This window comes from Lycorma delicatula, chromosome 3 (assembly GCF_047948215.1).
Source record: "Lycorma delicatula isolate Av1 chromosome 3, ASM4794821v1, whole genome shotgun sequence".
NCBI lineage: Eukaryota > Metazoa > Arthropoda > Insecta > Hemiptera > Fulgoridae > Lycorma > Lycorma delicatula.
Genome location: NC_134457.1, coordinates 174,150,265 through 174,172,591, shown reverse-complemented (window position 1 = coordinate 174,172,591; position 22,327 = coordinate 174,150,265). Strand labels below are relative to the sequence as shown.

Genomic DNA, 22,327 nt, shown 5'->3' with positions numbered 1-22,327 from the left:
ATTTTTATAAGAAATCCGAATTTCATTTTTGAGTTTGGAGTTCAGCTGTTTAATATTTTCTTTATTTATTAATATTTTTATTGTGAAGATTGCGCTTTCTATTTCTGGCTTTCTATTAAACTCAACCTCCTGGGCAAAATGGTCCAAAATGGCCATTTTCACCACTGAAACCGAGGAATTTGGAATGCTCATTATGGAATTGTTGAGAGCTGTTCTCAATGTGGGCGTCACTCTAATTGGCTCATTCACAGACCAACCTAAATCAAAAGAGTTCAGAATATCGTTTCTGCTTAAACAAAATTTATTTTGCTTGGTCTCGGAGTAGCTCTTCAGCGTAATATTAATTTAAGGTTTATTATGTTGGCTTTCTAAATGCGCAAGAAAGATGAGCAGTGATTATGGCATTTCAATTACATGAAGAAGAAGACTGAAAGAAAAAACAAAGCAGTCTAATCATGAGCTTTACGAGCTAAACTATGGTACAGAATGAACTTAAAATAAGTTTACAATCACCAGTCGCAGGGCAAGGGGGTCAGCATAGCTTAATACATCTACATTGAAATCACCTATTAAAATGAATTTATTTCTTTTCGAAGTGAGAAAATTAAGAAGAAATTTGAGTTTATCAAAAACAGAATTTGTATTTGATTTGGTTTAGAGATCTATACAAACCAACTATCATCACTTTTCAATGCACCTTCATTTGGATTTTAACTGCACAGAACTTGAAATAAAGGTCAACAGAATAGAAGATTTTCAATGGTTTGGATTTTAATGAGTGTTTTAGAAAATTTGCCACACCTCCCCCTTGGTGATTTTGTTGGCAAAAAAATTCTGTTACATTGTAATTTGGAATTTTAAAGAATTGAATGGTTTCTGAAGTAAAGCTGTGATCTGAAATTACAAATATATATGGCTGAAGCTCTTGGCACACTACTGTCAACTTAGCCTTCTTATTAATGGTCACTTGAGCATTCTGATGTAAAGTTTTGAATTTTGAAAAGAAAATAATTTTGAAGTATAATTTTAGGGAACAAATCCGATGTCGTGTGGCCTAACTTAGTTTTATACTGTTTAGTACATTTCCATTGTTTTGGTACACAGAATGATAACACCTCAGACAGCTATCCTTGATGCTGGCCGTTAAGTGGTCCTGAGGAGTTGAGCGTTGAAGAGGGAGATTATTTACTACAGCACTTGTGTAAGAATCAAAGAGTAGAGTATGGAGGTCTGGCACTAGCAGTCTTGTTTGAGTCCTGGAGGAAGCAGCCACAGAAACAGAGGTAGGCCAATCACTGGTGTGGGACAGATCAGAATCCGAGAATGACTAAGCCAGTTTCTCCAAAATTAGTTTTGAGAACAGTTTTTTCCCACTAGCTCGAAGATTTAGTCTGTGCGCTGTGTATAATGGTGTCCGATACTCCCAATATTGAGGAATTCCACATCTTTACAGTGCTGGCAGAGATCCTCAATGTAATTATTAACCAGAATGATGGTCTCACGGACGGGACTGTCAGGGACCAGGTCAAATCGTGTTGACAGAGATGAAATTAGGACTTTGGAGTTATTACTACACTTTTTCATAAGGTCTTCCATATGCCTAAAGATGACATTTTGCCTCCCAGCAGGGACATCATTGGTCCCAATCACTATTACACAACAATGGTCCATTGGAGGAGTGGATTTTGGTTTGATGTCCAGTAGACCATCACCAGGCTTGCACACATTCCACTAACTCCCACTTCTGGAGAGAGGAACTGTTTCATTATTGTTGGTATGTATCTCACATGACTGTCCCCCAACACAGTCACATTTTTGATAGAAATGCTGTTTTTTTTTTTGTTATTTTGTATGTTGCGAATGTCTTAATTTCACTAGTTTTCTGAATCTTTTTACATTAACCTTTTTTATTCACATTGCCTTTTTTAATTACATTGGTGGTTTTATTTTTCCTTTTTTTATTTACTAGTTGAGTAAATTCAATTTGGCCGCATGGGAGTTGTGGTAGACGAAGAATGGCTCAGGGCGGCTGGTGATGCAGGAGACAATAATTGACAACTGTAAGGTAATGCTGTATGCATATGTTTGATGTAGCAGGCGAAATAGCAGGTGACAGCAACTTGAGGGCGGCAGGATGAGAGCCTGTATTTTTTTACAATTATTTGCTAACACTGTTGTTGAATTTGCGTCTGTTTTGATTGAGGCATCACAGTTCCTTCCTAAACAGCGCCATGAGATGTCACCAGTTTTTAGTATTCTATAATGACTGTATTTGTGGTCACTAAATATAACACAAGACTTGCCTGTTTTAGTTTTCTCAACTTTAAAAATCATTTTTACAAAGTATAGAATATTAAATTTTATTGGACTAAAATTTAAAATAAATATGAACTGTGGGTTACGCAGCCAACTGATATAAGATAAATATTAGGCCTTATACGGTTCACGAACAAAAATAGTATAAATATATCAGTTTAACAACTTGGAATAGACCTAATAGATAAGGAATGTTTGTTACCACTCAGTTCATTCATTGCATGTCTATTATCAGCAAAACAACTGTTCTGTTATCAGCCACTCCCAACAGTTCCTTATGCTGCTCGCAGGTAGCGTTTGATTGGTCTCGGAGTAGCTCTTCAGCGTAATATTAATTTAAGGTTTATTATGTTTGCTTTCTAAATGTGCAAGAAAGATGAGCAGTGATTATGGCATTTCAATTACACGGAGAAGAAGACTGAAAGAAAAAACAAAGCAGTCTAATCATGAGCTTTACCAGCTAAACTATGGTACAGAATGAACTTAAAATAAGTTTACAATCACCAAAACCTCAGTCATGTGAAAGCCAACAAATGTAGAATGAGCACTGTATTTCAAAGGTAATATTTAAACATGACAAAAGACCAAAAAATACATACTGAACTTAATTATTTATATTATTTTAAGAGAGCAGAAAATTCATGTTGTCATTGAGGCCAGTCAGACTTAACAACCCTGAAAAAGATTATACTGAATTTTAGAAAAATCTCTTTTTAGTTGTAAACCACTACAGTAACTATTATTATATAAACCACTAACAGTTATTTATTACCTTGGCAATAAATAATTATCATTATTACAATTACTCAAAAAATGTCATTTTCCACTCATTCACACAAAATTCTTTCAATAATCTACCCATACCACCATACTATTAGCATAACCACCAGTTAGCAATGAAAAGGAAAGAACAATTCTAAATAACAAAAACTATTAAGAAATAATTCTTAATTATCGTACGAAAAATAATAACGAAATGACAATGATAAAAAATGGTACAAAAAGCAAAATGTCATTGTTTACAAAGCTTTCTCAACATAACAAGAAATTTATGTCTATAGCAGTTCAACAGTTGACCTAATCAAGTCTAAGACCAATCAGTGCTGAAATGATGCTACAAATTAAATCTCAGTAAAAAAAATACAGTGGTGATGCAGTAATTTAAATAAAAGACCTAAGCCTTTAATTATATTTGAACTTAGGTCTTAAAGTATTACACAACAAGAAATGTCAGTAGAGACTCTTACCATACAGTTTACAATCTCATTGTTTTTTTTCTAGATTTAACTTTACTTCATTTAAAGTACAGAAAAAATATAACAAATATTAAAAGTAATACCTGTAGAATAGAACCATCAGCTGAATCTAAACTATCTTCCAACCATTTTTTGCTTCCTTGGTAATTTAATTTACCTCCACCAGACAAAAAGAACAATAAGTTTGCTCTAGCATGTGTCTGACTTGTTGAATATAAATTTGAAAACAATCGTACAAGTTCTAAAAGCATAGCTACTCCAGATCCATTACTCTCAGCTCCAAATGATAAATCCTAAAAGTAAAAATATATAATATAGATTATATTTATAAATTAGACATATAAAATAAAAATGTAATTATTAAGAAATATAATAATTTTAAGTAAAAGAAAAGTAAAGAAAATGTTTCAAACTTCAATGTTTTAGCTTCATAAATGGATCCTAACATTAATGAACTTAATGTTAGACTTCTACATGGCTGTTATCAGTTAATTGACTTTTCATCAATTTTATTTAAAAATTTTATCTAATAAATAGTCGATACTATCATTCACTAACTGTTAACTGTATAAAAATTTACAATGGCATGATTCATCAACCTTTTTCAGTATTTTGACATTTGTAATACCATAAAAAATTCTATTATTTTTATACCTAGTAGGATAATAAATTATAAAACTAATAATTAAATTCAGCGGTAATTTTCTAAAATTTCAGATGTTGCAACACACATTTTCCTTTGGCCAAAGGCAAACTTATCTTTGAGTCATCAAATTTACAACCTAATTACACAAATAATATTACAAGTGCTGTTCAAAAAAAAAACCAAACTTTTTGTATTACATGCCAACGGAGATATTTAATGACTTGCAGTTGGCAGTATTGTGTTTCGCATAACCTTCTCTGTAACCACATGTTCTTAGATTGTTGATATCTCATTTATTTTTCATGTTATTGTTATTTGATTGCAACTTGTTTAAGTGTTAGTAGCGATTTTTGTAATGTGCGTTTTTCAGAAGCAACGATACAACATAAAATTTTGCATGAAACTGGGGAAAAACTTTCTCAGAAACTTTTCAAGTTTTTAAACAAACTTATGGAGATGACACTCTGGGTTTTACACAGTACTGTGAATGGTTTTCACAATTTAAAAGTGGTCATAAGACAATTGAAGATGACCGACCCTACACCAAGAAGGCCTTAGACTTTAACTGATGACACACAGTTCAGAAAATCAATGATCTGGTGCATGCAAATCTCCGATTGACTGTCAAGAGAACTTGTAGAAAGGGAAAGAACTTGTAAGAAATCTTGACTGGATCATGCCATGATATCTGGACTGAAAAATCCAACATGCATCAAGTTACAGCAAAGTTTGTTCCTCGTTCGATGACAAACAGCAGAAAGAACATATCAAGTGGACAATTGCCAGAAACTCCTTGAACAAGCCGATGGTGATGAAACATCCATGCAAAGGATCATAAAGGAAGACAAAAGCTGGGTTTATGGCTACGACAGTGAGACAAAAGTTCAATCATAAAAAAAAAAATCACACAATACAAAAATTCCTAATAACATTTAAACATGTACTCAAACAACAATAACACAAAAACTAAATAAGATATCAACAATCCAAGAACATGAGGTTACAGAGGAGGTTATTTGGAACACAATACTGCCAACCGCATGTCACTAAATATCTCAGTTGGCGTGTAATTTAAAGTTTGGTTATTTTTTGAACAGACCTTGTATGGTTATAAATATCATATTAATTAACAAAAAAAGAACAAATAAGAAACTTTCAGAGCAAAAAAGATAATTACATTAATTAGATTTAGAAATAAAAAAATATTGCCACTATTTGAAAAAAAAAATAAAATCGCTTTCTGTAGAAGGAAACAATATCTTTGTTGTTATATCAAGGTTTGGAACAAAAATTGACAATTCTACTCCTTGATTTTACACTACCAATGTTCACATAAGCTATATATATTTATTTTCCCAAGGATATGCATTTTATGTAAATTATTTATTGGTAAATTCACCATTATTAGTTTAATACTGTCTAGAGTGACCGATCGAGTAAAATATTTAGTTCTAATTTTATAACTAGTTAATTTGTTTTATAAATTTATGAAAATTACTCTCACAGAACTGTGACACATCAAAATATAGTATTGGTGTGCATTCCAATACTATCAGAAATTAAATACCAATTATATTTATTGAAACAAATTATTATATACATAAAATATATTACAATAAACAGAATATTTAAAAAACTGACATTACATAACCTTACAAAATAACATCAATAAATGAATTTTTTTGATTGCTTAGAAAAAGTAAAATTAGACAATGCTTATTACAGCACTGTTCAATAGTCATAAACAGTCTTTACCACTCTTTTTTTTTTAATTTCTTTGTTTCTGTCATTGGAGTTGTATAACATTTGCATACCTGTCAATTATATTTTTATTACTGCTATAAATTAATTTAACATATGACAGTAGTTCTTAAACAGAAAAAAAAAATTTAATTAATAGTTTTTATGAAATTAGATTTTCATAATCTTATAAATTATTTTCTTCAATGGCACTGAAACAGTTTTTTGAAAACAAAAATCAGAATCAATGGATATATATATATATATAAATCATAACTTTATTTAATTACTTTGTCCATAAAAAGAATTTAGTCACAGGATAAAAACCTCACAAAACTCATGATGATAAATCTAATTAGATTCTTCATTGGAACCCAAAAGAAATCACATTAAGAATAATTCTCAAGGTACGAAAAACATAACAATCAATAAAAAAATTTCAAATTAAGACTTAACAATCTGTAATTAACTGTGGATAAGATTATAATAACTTCATTAAAATTATAAAATTAAAACTTACTGGTGCTACTCCAAAGCTGTCATAATGGGCAACAATAGCAATAGTGGGGAGTTTATCTTCAACACCATATCCAGATAATTTACCCTTAACAAAAGAAACATTTAATTACACTACTTATCTAATTGGATTTCAAATTAGATTAAAATAATATCCAATAACATAAAATAATTTACACTTACTACATTCAAAGCAAAGAAATATTATTATCTGATAAAATATTAAAATAAAGAATTCTTCCTAATAAAGATTGAAGACTAAGTTTGAAAAAGTTATTACAGATTCTTCAAAGTCACATAATAGCTTAGTTTTATTTAGTTCAGTTATTGTTACAATACTTAATTCTAAGCAGAGGCAGGTTGAACATTCATAAGTAATTTAAAGAATAACTAGATTTGATTAACTCAGTTCATAGAAGCAGTCAGTCTTATAAAATATCAATCTAAATTATGCTGCCTGTGATTTCCCTCTACTGTTGATTTAACTAATACACAAATAATTACATAATCACAATCACGGTCAATAATTTTTTCTAAATATATTATACAATTGTAGGTTTCCTTTATATTAAAATATAATGCAGTGCTATAAAGCTATCCTATTACTAAAAAAATAGTAACAATAACAAAAATCAGACTTTTTTACCTGTATACAAAGATTACAGTTTACAATACGAGATAACAAACTTAAACCAAACTACACTTTCCAACCATTATTCATATAAAAGCTGATAAGTTTGGAAATTTCATCTCAGATTCTCAGCAACATTAGAGATACTCATTACAATTTTTAACAGACTTCAAAAAAGGAGGAGATTATCAATTTGATTGTATTTTTTTTTTAATGTATGTTACAGAATATCTCCAACATTGACCAATTCAAAAAAAAATTGAAACTTACTCACTTGTTTCCTATATGTCTCAGGACCTTTTTTTTATTTTTTTAGAATTTTTTTTTTAATTTAAGCAGTATACCTGTAGCAGCCATTTTTGTTACGGTGCACACCACTTTTTTGTGATTACAAGGGTTTATGGAAAAAATCATAAGTAAAAAACTATTGTTCCTGGAAGGATGAAGCAAAAAACAATTTAATCATATTTTCTCAAGGTAAAAGATGGTCCAGTGGTTAAATTACCTATACCTCTTCTATGAGAAAATTACCAATAAACTTGAACATGAAAAACTTAACAGTGTTTTTGTAGATGTTTGTCGCAAATAAAAAAGTTCCTTGTGTATTGCAGTAATAAAAAAGTTATAACCTCACAAAAATCATAAAAAACTTGTTAAAAGTGATACCAATTTGACTCGCTAAATAAGTGCTCCAAGGGGATTTCTTGTCTTCCTAGCAGTTTAATATTTTTATACTTATTACTATAGTTGAAATGACTTGTTATGAACCATTCAACTGCAGTGTTCATGTTATAACAAGCGTTTGAAGTCATTTCCAGTTGTCAGGAAAATGTTGCAACATGCTCATTTATTGCTCGTTGCATCATTTAGCTTTGCAGATACAGACTGGTCAGTCTGACATTAGTTGACCTGTTCACATCTTTACAGAGTGTCTCAAATTTCATTCTGTTAGGAAATGTTTATTAAATAAATAAGTTTTACTTCATAAAATTATATTTATAAATTTTAAAATCAGTTAAATTTTTACATTATTTTCAAGTAATTTTACATGAAACAATGGAAGAACAATGGTCTATAGAATTTATTTGAATGAAGAGTGTCATAAAACAGTGCCAAAGAACACATTAAAATTTGTGAATTTAGCGATGAAAACCAATAACTTTTTTTTGTGTTAATTCAGATGTCACTAGTGTTCATAAATATCATGAAAAAACGTTTTTGTCAAAATTCAGTCACCTGTATGGTCAGTTCTGTTGTGACCCTTTGAGATCTCACAAAAAATAGTTAAGAAAAACTTAAGAAAAATAATATTAGAGCAGTTCTTAATGAACACATTTTTCCAAATTTAAATTTAGTTCCTGGAAAGTCTCTTTGTGTTAACTGTTTCAAAAGTATTTTTTCTCAGCAGAACAAAGAATTATATGAATTTGAAGACCAAGAGCAACACTGCCCAACATCACAATATTGAACAACTGAACAAATCACTTGAACTAACTACAGGGACTCACACAATTTCAAGAAAATTATCAAAAGAGTTATTACAGCTGTTGGTTAACCACAATAAATAATAAACTTTCACTACTACAAAAACAGGCTATTTCATTGAATAATTAAAATTCTGCTACAATTTATTTTTTCTTCGACAGTGTTTTAAAAAATAAACCATACAAAAATAAAAATTGAATTCTTAAAAAAATAGGTAGGCTACTCACTGAAATCTCAGTTTGGGAAGTTTTCAAGCATTTTTGAATTAAAATTGTATTAGGTTACTGGTATTGGTCAAGTTATCATTAAAATTACGACCTATCATTAATAATAAAAAAAAAACTATTTTAAAAATATTGAAATGTCAACTTCAACAACATAGGGGCTAAGTATAAAAAATGTAAAGGGCAAAGAAGACAAGAAACTCCGTTAGAGCACTTATTTAGCAAGTCAAAATGGTATCACTTTTAACAGGTTTTTTATGATTTTTGAGAGGTTATAACTTTTTTATTACTACAGTACACAAGGAACTTTTTTATTTGCGACAAATATCTACAAAAACACTGTTAAGTTGTACAAATTTGAGCTTTTTACCACTCGCTCCATCAAAGTGTTATTTGAATTTTAAAAAAAAATAAGTTTTCAAAAATTCGTAAAAATTTAGGGGTAAGTATATCACCATTAATACTATTATAGTAAAACTACCAACATATGCCTACATTTATAAAAATAATTAAAGCTATGTATGCCATCCCTGACTGTTGAAAAAAATTACCATAAGTGAAATTTCACCATTTTTCATTTTCAATTTTATTCATAATTTTCTCATAGAAAGAAGAGATATAGGTAATTAAATCACTGGACCAATATTTTACCTTGAGAAAATATGATTAAATTGTTTTTGTTTCCTCCTTCCAGGACCAATAGTTTTTTTAGTTATGATTGTTTTCCATAAACCCTTACAATCACAAAAACAGGCGTGCGCATCAAAACAAAAACGGCCGCCACAGGTAAACTGCTTAAATAAAAAATTTTTTTAAATAGTTTTAAGGGCCTGAAACATGTAGAAAACAAGTGGGTAAGTTTCAATTTTTTTTTTGACTTGGTCAAGCAACCAGCTTATGTTTTTTTGGAGCACTTCAAACTGACCCTAAACCAATTTTGATAACTTTTTTTTAATCAAATGAGTATACTTTCAGAATAGTCCCATATAAATTTTAAACAAATCCGATGATAATCTTAGGAAACACACAAAAACCAAACAGCTCAACACCCTTAGCTGCTAATCACTTGCCCCAGTACTGTGTTGCTCTGTTCCCTGAATGACTAGGATATATATCTGTATAGGATAATAAGTCTGTATTATCATTGTTTAGTCTCTGTGGAAATATTCATGGAATTTCTTACTATATCTTTTTTCATTAAACAATCATTCCCTTTTTTTCCCCTAGACTTCATATAAATATTAATCTACATTTAATTTACACAAAATGTTAAAAAAGTGTATTATCCTTAATTGCAAAATTATAATACAAATATTTATATTTGTATTATGTAATAATATATTCTAATTTTGCAATATTATTAAATAAATAGTTATAAAACAAGCTCCCAACTGACATCACCCTATATGAAGTGAGGTAAATATTATAATTTTGTAATAAGTAATATTCTGTAATATAAGTAATATTATAAACTTTCTTTTAACCGGGTACTCACAAACCTTGTCCAAATGTCTACTAGCAACAATGAAATCTATAAATTGGATAAATTTTGCAACTCATTTCTGTCACAGCTTACTCATCATGTGGTCTATTTAATAACTTACGTAGGTCCAAATCAGACAACGCGAAACCCTCTAAAGATTCAACTTGACTAAGAGCGACATAAATCTGCCCATTAGCAAAATGTTTCTTGCCACGGTCTATCACTGCCCTGTCAAGAGTTGTACCCTGCAGTTTGTGAACAGTTACAGCCCAACTTAATATTAGAGGTGCAATTGACATCTTCGTATCCCTTTGTCACTTGGAATGTTGCACAAACTGGTGAAATGGCTTCCCAACCATCAATATTTTCCAACCTAAGACCAACAGTCTCATCATAAAATTTTATGAGTACAGTTTCCAGTAATTCTCCTTCCTTGTCTATCAGGCCAAGCCAGTGAGAACGTTGCTCTTGCGTTTCATTTCAAAAACGTTTATGTATTAAACTGATATAATGAGCATCACTCTCTAGACTTTTATTCCATCAGAATCGACTGTTGTACACTCTCATTTGTGAGGAGTCTACATTCTCGTAGTGGAGAAGTCTCTGCAGAAATATTCATGACAATTCTTTCTCTATTTTTCCTTAAACAATCGTTCCTTTCGTAACTTTCCTTTAAATACTGATGTCGTCATCTGAGCAGCACGTTTAGTAGGCCTACCCATATTTTAATTGTATTTTATATATATATATATGTATATGTACGTATATATGTATACTAAATACTACTAAAAATTGTGAAATAAAATAACTTATAAAAAATAGAAATAAAAACAAACTTCAAAAAATAATAGTACTAAAAAGTTACAAATAACTTAATAATTATATAACTAAATAATTATATTAACTAAAGTAAAAAGTATTTACAACAAATAAATATTTTTTAAGTCTGTGTCACCCAACACAAGTTAAACAAAAAAAAAAACCTATGATTCCTATTTCAAACAATGCAAAATTGGAAATAGAAGTTTTACTACAATAAAATAAGATCTACAAAAATATAATACAACAATAAAATGTGACTTTACAAAAATAAGATACAAGAACAATACTTCATAGATGCTTAGATAAATATATTATCACCAAATATAATATGCCTTATTGAACTCAACATGAGATATAATCATGAGACGCTCTTCTTTTATATGCTCTTGAGATCCCATTTTACATGTGGGAATCCTGTTTAGCCACCTAGCATTCAGTTGAGGTACTAACTTTATGTTTAATTTGTGTTGGCTGGCACCGACTTCAAAAATAGTTATTTGTTGAAAATACTTTTATTTTAGTTAATAAATAAAAATATAGTTATTTGTAACTTTTTAGTACTATTATTTTTTGAAGTCTGTTTTTATTTTTATTTTTTATAGATTATTTTATGTTGTAGTACATTTTTCTTTTTTTTCCAAAACATATTGAGTCATGTGACAATTGACTGGTCTTGTACAACAGAAAATGCAATTATAAGGGCTATTTATAAATTAACCTCTGATGAGTAATAATAAAAATTAAAAAAATAAATTTACTACAAATAAAAGTTACACACATACTTATTTATATTAATTCTCAACTTAATCCTCATTCAAATTCAAGTAGTTGTCATATTATGATAGCAGATTATCTATTACCTCTTCAAAGAATGGCGCCGCCAAAGTGCCCTTCCATTTACTCACTTCATCCAAGAGTTAAACACTGCTTTTGAAGTGCTCAACAGCCAGCCAATTCTACAATCTTGTGAATAGATGAAAATCCCCTTCATTAACATCCCTTGCCATTTATTCTATATTGCTCTCTTACGCTTTACAAACATTTCACAATAAATGTCTCTGGTTATTGCCATACCTGGCTATTCTGCCAACAAATCCCTTTATGGTCCCAAAACATAGCAGCCATCATTTCTTTGTTCAAATTGGTTGTTTGAATTTTTGGTCTTATTTCAGCAATTGTGTATGCATTTATTATTTAGACCGTTCTTTTGCCTCAATGCTGATGAACCAAATCCACTAGTAATAATATGGTGAAGAAATTCACTTCGTTTATTCTAGTATATCTGAAGTAAAGTTAATGCTGATCCCATTCTTTTTGTCTTACGGATAACTGCAATTCATATTGGTATGCTTCATGCAAAGTACCTATAAAAACCAAACTGTATGTAAATATTCCATAAAGAACAAACCTTGGAATTTAAGGAAAATTTTCACTAAGTTCAGTAATTATAAAGTGGCGTTTATCACAAACAGCATATTCAATTTTTCAACTTCAAATATTGACTTCTTCCTTCTTTATAATGCACATTAGTTCACTGTTTCCTGAATTTCGTGCAGAATCATCACTCATTACATTATTCCTGTAAACTACACACAGCCAACGGTGGAGCTCGGCTGCAGATGATCCTTCTGTTCACAAAAAATGAATGACATTATGCATTTCACAAATGATGACAGCCACAACAGTTACCTCTACATATCACCTTGCAGTATTCAAGCAGTACAAAACAAAATGGCAACTAACTGCATGTGGGTCGATAATAATTATTATTTTATTATCAAAAATAAACTCTATTTCAATAAAATCAAAAACTTATGGTAATAAAATTTTTCAACCTAGCTCCCTTACTTTTCAACACATTTCTTCCATCAAGCTTCTTTATCCTTAGAAAAAAAAACTGTTTCTGGCTGAGCAGCAGGCCAGCCATTTCTTGCAGCTCTTAATAAGAGGTGAATCAACAGCCTCTTTTGTCTCTGAGTGGTCCAAGCAAGTGATAGTCTAAAGGAGTGATATCAGATTAAATGAAGAGTGAGCTAAGTATCAGACCAGATTTTCTGACGGGCGTGGATCTTTAAACTGTGTGGGCAGCAATCTGCAGACGGGCAATGTAATTAAAAGAAAAAATATGTTTCAACAGTTTTCTGTAGAGTTTAGGCAGGCTTCAGTTTCTCAGTAACAATTTTACTACAACAAGGACTATCTGTTTTTGAGTTTCTATTCTAATAATGTTCTAGCAATGGGCCTTGTTAAGTCGTAAAAAATTATTGATATCAATCTTCCTGCTGAGTTGGTATTTTTAATTTTTCCTTGTAAGTGATTGTAGATGTCTCCATTCCAAACTCTGTAATTTATTCTTTGGCTCGAAATGGGAGAGCGATGTTTCATTACCAATGGTGATTGGATTCAAGAAACTGTCACCTTGATCATCAAAGCAGACCAAATTTTGTTGATAAATGTTTATGCACTGTTGCAAGTTGTTTTGGGTTCTACCTGATACAAACTTAATGAAAGTTAGTCTACTATGGATGACTTTGTAGACAAAACCATTAAATCTTTTAGCTTTTCATAATTTTCTCAGAGCCATGTTAAGTACATGCTCAATGTTGTCATCAACTGTAATCATAGAAGAGTACCTGACTTTCTTAATAGGTAAAATTGTGCAGCAACCATTTTAAAATTTTTCAATCCACTTATAGGCATTAAATTGCAATAAAACACTATTCTTGAATTCTAATAAAAGTCTTAACAGATTTCAGTCCCTGATATATCTTCTAAAGATAAAAAACAAATTACTGTAAACTGGTTTTCTTTGATGCAAATGGGAAAGAGAGCAACCATGATTAACACTACGGTTGTGACAATAGGGCCAACTTATCAACTTCAAATAAATGCAGAAGTATTAAGTCAAAAACAACATATAAAATCTGCATACAAAAACAATAGTGTTGGCAATAGAAATACATATTCGAAAACATTGCGGACAACTTTTGACTTATCCTCATAATAGTATCTGGTTTACTGAATTATTGCTTGTGTACAAAATGAATGTTACCATTCACAAATCAGGCTTCAAGCTTCTTTAGAAAAAGCAAAGATAAATCTTGCTTAGTTTGGTATTGTCATATAAAATTAATGAATATTGATTGTTATCAATAATAAAAATCATACTTACTGTTTTTTTGTTTCTTGTAAAATATGAGCACTTTCATAGTGATCACTACTTCATCAGATACTACAAAAAAAACTTTTTGTTAAAAAATTAAAATAGAAATGAAGTTATAGTTTCATCTTCTAGGTCAGTTAATTAAATAGCAATTATACTGCTATAATGCTCAAATGCAAGTTCATTACTTATTATTTGTGTACAAAATGAGTGTTGTCCTTCCATAAGTCAGTCAGGTGCAAGCTTCTTTAGGCAAAGCAAAGATAAACTTTACTTGGTTTACTACAGTCACGTAAAATGTGCATTCCGCTTTATCTTTTCCATTGCAGTAACAAGGTTTTAACAAAATTTGTAATTTACATTATTTTTTTGGGAGTATTTATAGCAGCCCAAGGGTTATCAAGGCCCAAATTATAACAATCTATGAACATATAGTTAAAAAGCTATATACCTGAATCGATGCAATGTTAATATCAACCTTTGGAGAAGCTTTATTCGTATTTATAACAATCTGGTAACCATTAGCAGACACTGAATGTAGTAATGCTGCAAAAGAGATTCATTTTAGAAATTAATAAAAAGAATAAATAAAATATAAAAAGAATAAAAATTAATAAAAAGAATAAAAGAAATATAATGTATAGCCTATTATAAATCCATTTTAACTTAGTTAAAGAAATAACAAAAATCTTAATTACATAATCACAATATAGAAATTTGGTAAACTTTTTGCAAATAATATTTTAATAATACAATTATGAAAAAAAAACAAAAATACGATTAAATTAACTGTAAAATTTGACAGGAAAAGACATTCATAAAAGAAAGTTTATTATTTACACGCTTACATTTTAAGCTCAGAAGCACCATAACTTGTTTCACAATTCTTATTTCATCATACTAATGCATAATAAATAAAACCACTGTGCATGCGTGTGTGTTAGCTTATCATACATATTTCAATGATGAACTAAAGTAAAACATTATACAGTAATTGAAATTATTTGACAAGCTATTACAGCATTTATAATGTAAACTTTACTCAGGAATATAGAATTATAATTATAATATACAGTATTGTAATCTACCTATAAGATGGTGTACTTCCAATTTTTGTAACATCTGTTAAACAACATCACCTAATGTTACAGCATATTTTAAGCTCTAAATGATCATATTTCAATACAATTAAGTAATCTAATTATTACAGTCCTTTAATACTGTTCTTGCATGTCAGCGTATAAATTGTTACTCCTCATTAATATGAATATTCAGATCTAATGATGTAATGTAAATAGTTTGCACTACTTAACTATTTTAAAAATGACTATACTTTTATGGTTGAGGAGTCTAATCCGATTGGTTCCCCACTACTGTATTATGTGAAACAAAAAAAAAAAATACAAAATATTTGTAACCAATTATTACATTTACTCATAAAAAATCAAAAAGATCATACAAACAGAATGTGGCTTCAGCCAGTCTGACAACGCATGACCTTGTACCATCCACTATTATAAAATATCTTTAATTATAAAGATAAAATTATGAGTTTTATGAGCAAAAATATAATTTGCAATATTAAGGAAACTTACAAACAGGAAAAAACAAATCACAAACCTTGTGCTGCAGTAGCAGCTTTTTCATCGGTTAATCTACTATGTGTAACATCATCTAATATTTCTTGAAGAGCTGGAGACCATACTGCAAAATAAACAGGAATAAATACTTCCTGAAATAACATCCCTCTTTCTAGTTCTATCAGAGCCTATAAACAAAAAGATTTTTAAAAACATTTATCAGAAGAAATAATATAGTAAGTAGAGCATTAAAGTATTCAGACAGGCTTTATTTAAGCTTATTATCTTCAAAACAACAAGATACAATATGAAAAATTTAAGGAAACCTTACTAATGCACTTCCACACTAAAATACACAATAAAGTACTTACTAGCTTTGAAAATAACACAATATACATTTACATTTATGACTTCTGTTAATATTTCCATTGGCAAAACAAAAAATCTACATATGAATTCATAAAAAATTATTTCTAAATTATACTTTTAATTAATTAGCTCAAAACAATGCCCTAAATTTATATTAGTTAAAATACATAATTTTTTCAACTGTAATCTTACTCTATATCTGTTGAAACAAATACAATTTAGTTAACAATGCAAATTAATTACTTCAATGAAAATCATTAATTAAGAAAAATTATCTTAAATATCACCAAATTATTATACTGATATGACAGTCAAAATATATTTTTTAAAAACTATAGTCGTCACTCTTCTAAAAGTATAATTCATAGATCTAACAAAGAAACCATAATATAAACCAAGTATGCATTACACGGCAAAATTCATGTTATATAAGAAGATCAAACTACTTATAACATCTATTGTATCAGTAGCAACTGATAAATCATAAAATGAATATGCTGACTACTCATGTGCTTATGAAAAGAATAATTTTGATTGCTTCTGAGAAATTCAACAAATGTGAAACTTTTGGATTTGGAAGAAGCAATAGCAAATATTAATGAGAAAAACACATTTAACTAGTCATCTCATAATATTTATATATTATCAAATTTTAATGTATAAATTATAATATAACTGTCATGAATCTCAGGAGAAAAATGCCTAATATCCAACATTCAAATAGTAAATGAATGAAGGTAAAAACTTATAATAGAACAATGAAAAAACTTTAAAATTTATCTTCTTTATAAGTGTTTAAAGCTTTATTTCACTCTGAGAGACGTCGCAGATACGCCGCAATGCAGTTAAACCACTCACAGATAATCAATAGTTGTAATTAATATGATGTGTAAATCACCAGACTCCATTTATTTTAATATCACTAACTAGTATTGTTGAAAAGAATGGTCTAAACTCCTGTTTGTAAAAAAAATTACAGACACAAAATTTGCCATTATAGCACGTGACCTAAAGCTATTATATACATTTGCCTCCTTAATCATTTAATCTTATAAACTGCAATGAAAGAAAAAACTATGATTAAATAGCTATATATTTGCATGAATATGTATTTGACTTTTTATATATTTCATTAATGTGTCAGACTGAACATTTATAAGTATCACCATACCTCTCATCAGTTGGGTACGTAAAGCTCAGTTAGTAATTGTAGAAAAGTTCTAAGACAAAAGATCTATTCACAGATTCCTCAGAAGCAAACCTTTTCATTACATAAAATAAGCATAGGGCATCATACATAAAGAGGATTTTCTTTCATGTACAAACACAACATGGGTCTTACTTAATACAACACAAATCAAGATAACAAATAAAATTTTATGCAATGCATCAATTAATTTTATTATTAAATATTTATTGGGTATTTTCTGCAGTAAGTACGCTATTTCTCAAAAATGTAATAGCAAGGTTGAAACTACAATTTGTGTACTTATATTTTTGGCAACATCATAATAAAACACTATAACAGTACTTTTATACAGTTTGGATAAAATTATTAAAATCAATACTAGTTTTGGACGAGTAAGTACAGAAGATAGACAATGTTTCCTGTACACTGTTCCAAACCGAACAGAAGATTATATCATGACATCTGTACCACCAGGAGAAACAATGTCAGGTTGCTGGAAATCATATTCCAATGTCACTTGAACTGTGTAAGTGAGATATTCACTATTCTGTCAACTATACTGAAAATTTTGTGGATCCTGTTTCTGAGGCCCATAAGCAAACAGTATCACAGTAGGCACAAAAGCAAACAAAGTGTATGGGTGTCAGTTATAGCGCAGTTAACCACAGAAAAAAGCATAAATGTGAAACATGCAGAGAGAAACCTTCTCGACTCATCTCTGAATTATTTCTGAGAAGTCATCATCAGGAGAACGACTTGTTCAACCAGATACTGGAAAACATTCAAACTTTCTGGCCATTGGAATAACAACATACACATTTTATTATGGTTAAGTTACATTAAATTAGGGTTTTTTTTATGAAACGTCTACTGCAGAAGATCCAGTTTTTTATATTATAACAGTTAGTAATTACCAATTTAGTTCAGGTAAATCCAGACTATTTGCCCTACAGTTTTTGAGACCAGATTTAGGTACTCCATAAAAAATTAGGGGCAATGTATTTTAGGAAGTTTCAATTGAAGCATCAGGGGGCCCCTCCAGAGGAAGTCAAAGTTAGAAAATAGCATACGTTTTAATTTTTTGGACAACTATCGTACAAAATGACTCATTTTGTAAGGTAGTTATCCAAAAAGAGCTGAAGAACACAAAAAGGGGAAGGACAGAAGAAGAAAACAATTAATACATAGAGAAAGTGAATTAGTGAGGCAGTATACTGCCTTGCCTAGATTACAGAAGAAAGTAAGCACAAGGTTAATACAAATACAAAATAGATATTGCATATTTTACCATCAGATTCAAGCTAACATAATTTAAACTGTTCATTTTTTGACTTAATAATTTCAGAGATACTAACCAAGAAGTAAATAGGAAAAGAAAAAAATAATCTTTAAGAGAATCTTACCTGTTTATTATCTTCTGACAAAGCCGAAAGGTCTTCTGGTAGTACTACCAGAAGTGCCCCAGCTTTTGCTCTTATTTCTCGAAACTGATCTGCTGTTATATCCTGCATTCTAGCTACAACACAATGTCGAGATGTACTCCACCCAGTCAAAGCTCTAGCTTCTAAGTTAACAGGAGCACTTCGACAACCTAAATCAATTATAAACAAATGTTATGTAATACAAATTATTTCAATAACACAGCTGGGGCAAATCCAAATTAGGCTTTTGTTCTCATAACTTGTGAATGCACAACCAGAATGTTTTTGCCACTGTAATCACTTCCATGAATATTGTAATTCATATCAATTCTGAAAATAACATTAGCTATATAACAATTTGAATATTAAGATATTTTCTGATTTTTTTCTTTCTCTTCTTTCACAATAAATATTTTCATTTATTATTCCTTTTATTAGATTTATTTCCTTTTATAAAGATGCAGTGACATAATTTAATAAAAATAAGCTGCAATAGTAGTTTCCATACAGTCATGTGTTTTGTTAATTTTTAGCATGCTACTAGCTCAATACTGCATTCATCCATAAAAATTGTCAAATAATATTACGTAACGCAATAAAAATAAAAAATTGCATTATTTATATCAGGAAGGAGATTTATTAGATGAAAAATTTAATGTAGAAACCAAATTAAAATTTAAAGCATTTTATTTATTTGCAAACAAAAATGACTTTCATGCAATATTTAGAATTTTGAGAAATGAAAAAATTTCATTGTAATATATATAAAAAGTTTAACCGTGACTAAAATTCAAAGAATTTTCTGCACTCATTTACTCTTCTGTAACAGTTAGTTATTCTCATTGTCAAGAGATATAAAAAAAAAAAGAAAGAGAAAACTGAACTTTTTTTTTCAGGATGTATCAATCATCAAGAAGTTAGGTTTATAATTACTGAACATGCTGCTGCCCCTTTTTGGACCTATTCTTCTCTGGCGTCTCCACACAGCTGGTCACAGATTACGAGAGTATACATATCAACATAACCTAACCAAACAATCTAACACTCGCTTCACTCGTTAACCTCATCTAATTAACCTTAATATTAATGCTGGGAGAATACTGAAGAATATTTTTATTTTAAACACAATATTAGGAAAATAAACTCTATTATAAGCCCAGCAAACACTTTATGCCGGTTACAGTCGGTTTATGTAAAGTATTAACTACCTAGCAAGTCCTGAGGAACTTGTACTTCGTCAACAATATCTATATAGTAGTATCTGTAATATTAGAATATCTATAATAGTAGAATGTCTGCTGGGCATATAATGGGGTTTAATCAAATTTAGTTTAAAAGAGCTCTTCTGTACGATAATGACAAAACTGCAAAATTTGTTTTTAAAGATGTATTATACAATGTTAATATACGATTAATAATTTATTTCCGTTATCAATAACACAAAATGAAAAAATAATCTTACTTTTATTTGAATAAATATGACATCAATATCCTGCACACATCAGTATACATTAAGTCTATATCAGATAATTCATCCTGCTTATCTTGTTTAAAATGATAACTGTAAGGTTATTCTAGCTTGTTTAAGTGCTGAGAAAAGTAATGATGGGTTAAACTATTTATGTTTGGGTTTACTATTTTTCAAAATCAAAATCTCTTAAGCACATTTAAACTGATACTTCAGAAACTAAATTTTTCACTTCTTCAAAATAATTTATACCAGTAAAAGAACACCACACCTTTCAACTTTTAAACATGACCTACTAAAAGTAGTCAGTGAAAAAAATTTGTATTTATCAGAATTTTACACCTTTCATTCCAGTAAAAAATCATTTCATCCAATTGACATTTTAATAGAATGAACAGGACTGAATGTAAAGTAAATAGCTGTAAGTATAACTAACCCTGACTTTACAAATTTAGAAGTCCATACTTTCAATTAAAATTAATACCTTAAATTTTTTTCACAAAAATGTAAGCAAATATTTAGAAAAATTGAACAATCAGAAATAATAATTATCCAGAAGAATGGGAGTAAATAGTAAATATAATTAACTAAAGAACTCTCAAACATGATTTGATTATTTCATAATTCAACGCTACAAAACACCAGGATATTAATATTTTATTTTACTGAGAATCTTCATTTAATTGAAACTTTTCTTATACAATACCCAAATTATATTTCCATCAATGAAACAGCATTTGGGATTACTAATACACACATACAAATAATAAATAAGAAACTCTTTAGTGGTACAAGACTACTACAATCAAATCATATATTTGTCAACTAGAACTAATGCCTTACAAATAACAAATAGTGTTGAATAGATCATAATAAATCATAAAAAGAAATATATTATACAGAAAATACTACAAATAAATTATAACCTGTACTTTCAATAGGAACAACACATTCTTAGAAGGTTTACAAATGTTATCAAAAACAATTTACTCTTTTGAGGTTATACCATGCAATCTCAATCTCATAAATACATAATAATGCAACAATAAAATTGTATTTTATACCAATTAAATATCTAGTATAACTACTCCAGTTTTTTTTTCAAATTTGTTTCTTTAATCTAATACTTAACACTACAAACTAATCAACTGAGAACAGCATTAAAAATGCATTTCTAGGTTACAGTATTTCAAGAAAAAATAATTTCGTTAATAACTGGTATAATCAGAATTAAAATTGCTTAGATAATACTTTGGCGTAAAAAAATAATTATATATATATATATATATTTTTTTTTTTTTAATTTAACTAAAACTGAAAATAAAAAATAATAAAAACAAAAATTAAGTGATTAAAGTTTCAAGGTGTTATTCGGCGAAGTGCAGCTGTAACCAAGTAAAACAAAAAATAATCGGGCGTTTTTAAATTATTTAAATACACAATTTACCATGTGGGACACCGTGCAAGTCATACTGTTGCATTCTATATACAGGAAATTCGTGAGATGCTCCAACGGGACAAACCGGCGATATAATAATAAATATTGGCAAAGCTATTAAAAGGTAAAATGGAAAATATCCTTTAAATAATTCAGCTAATTCATCTGCTTCGCTGAAAATCATTTTTGAAATAAGGCAAACTATAAAATGTTCTAAATACACCTCTTTCACCAAACTCACCCAACCCCACCGATTGCTATCAAGTAACGAACTGATTAGATCAGCTGTTTTGTATAAAACAGATGTTCCAATTATAATTACAGTTTCACCAACAGCATTACCGAAATAATGTCCAAATTTTAATTGTACTTAAACTGTAATTTTAATTATTTTGCACAAAGAAAATACAGATTTTTTTAAAGAAGAAATCCTTACAGAATTAAATTTTGTAATTAAAAAGCATGTAAGTAGTAAGCTTTCATTTTGTTCACTGAAAAGTTTTTTTATTCACTGCTCTCTACCAACAGTTACAAAATAAAAATATTAATAGATACAGAAAGAGGTATGCTAAATTTTTGC

General features: G+C 29.3%; 1 protein-coding gene across 1 annotated transcript in view; it reads right to left on the bottom strand.

Moving 5' to 3' along the window:
- The window catches only part of LOC142322232 (BOS complex subunit NCLN), a 48,033-nt gene extending 26,023 nt beyond the window's left edge, over nucleotides 1-22,010 (bottom strand). The window contains exons 1-6 of the mRNA XM_075361069.1: nucleotides 21,757-22,010; nucleotides 18,824-19,011; nucleotides 15,903-16,050; nucleotides 14,734-14,828; nucleotides 6,479-6,562; nucleotides 3,656-3,865 (exon numbers count right to left, since the gene is read on the bottom strand). Coding sequence (XP_075217184.1) covers nucleotides 3,656-3,865; nucleotides 6,479-6,562; nucleotides 14,734-14,828; nucleotides 15,903-16,050; nucleotides 18,824-19,011; nucleotides 21,757-21,931 — 900 coding nt within the window. The 5' untranslated portion in view covers nucleotides 21,932-22,010. The remainder of the gene's footprint in view (nucleotides 1-3,655; nucleotides 3,866-6,478; nucleotides 6,563-14,733; nucleotides 14,829-15,902; nucleotides 16,051-18,823; nucleotides 19,012-21,756) is intronic.
- Between the last annotated feature and the right edge of the window lie 317 nt (nucleotides 22,011-22,327).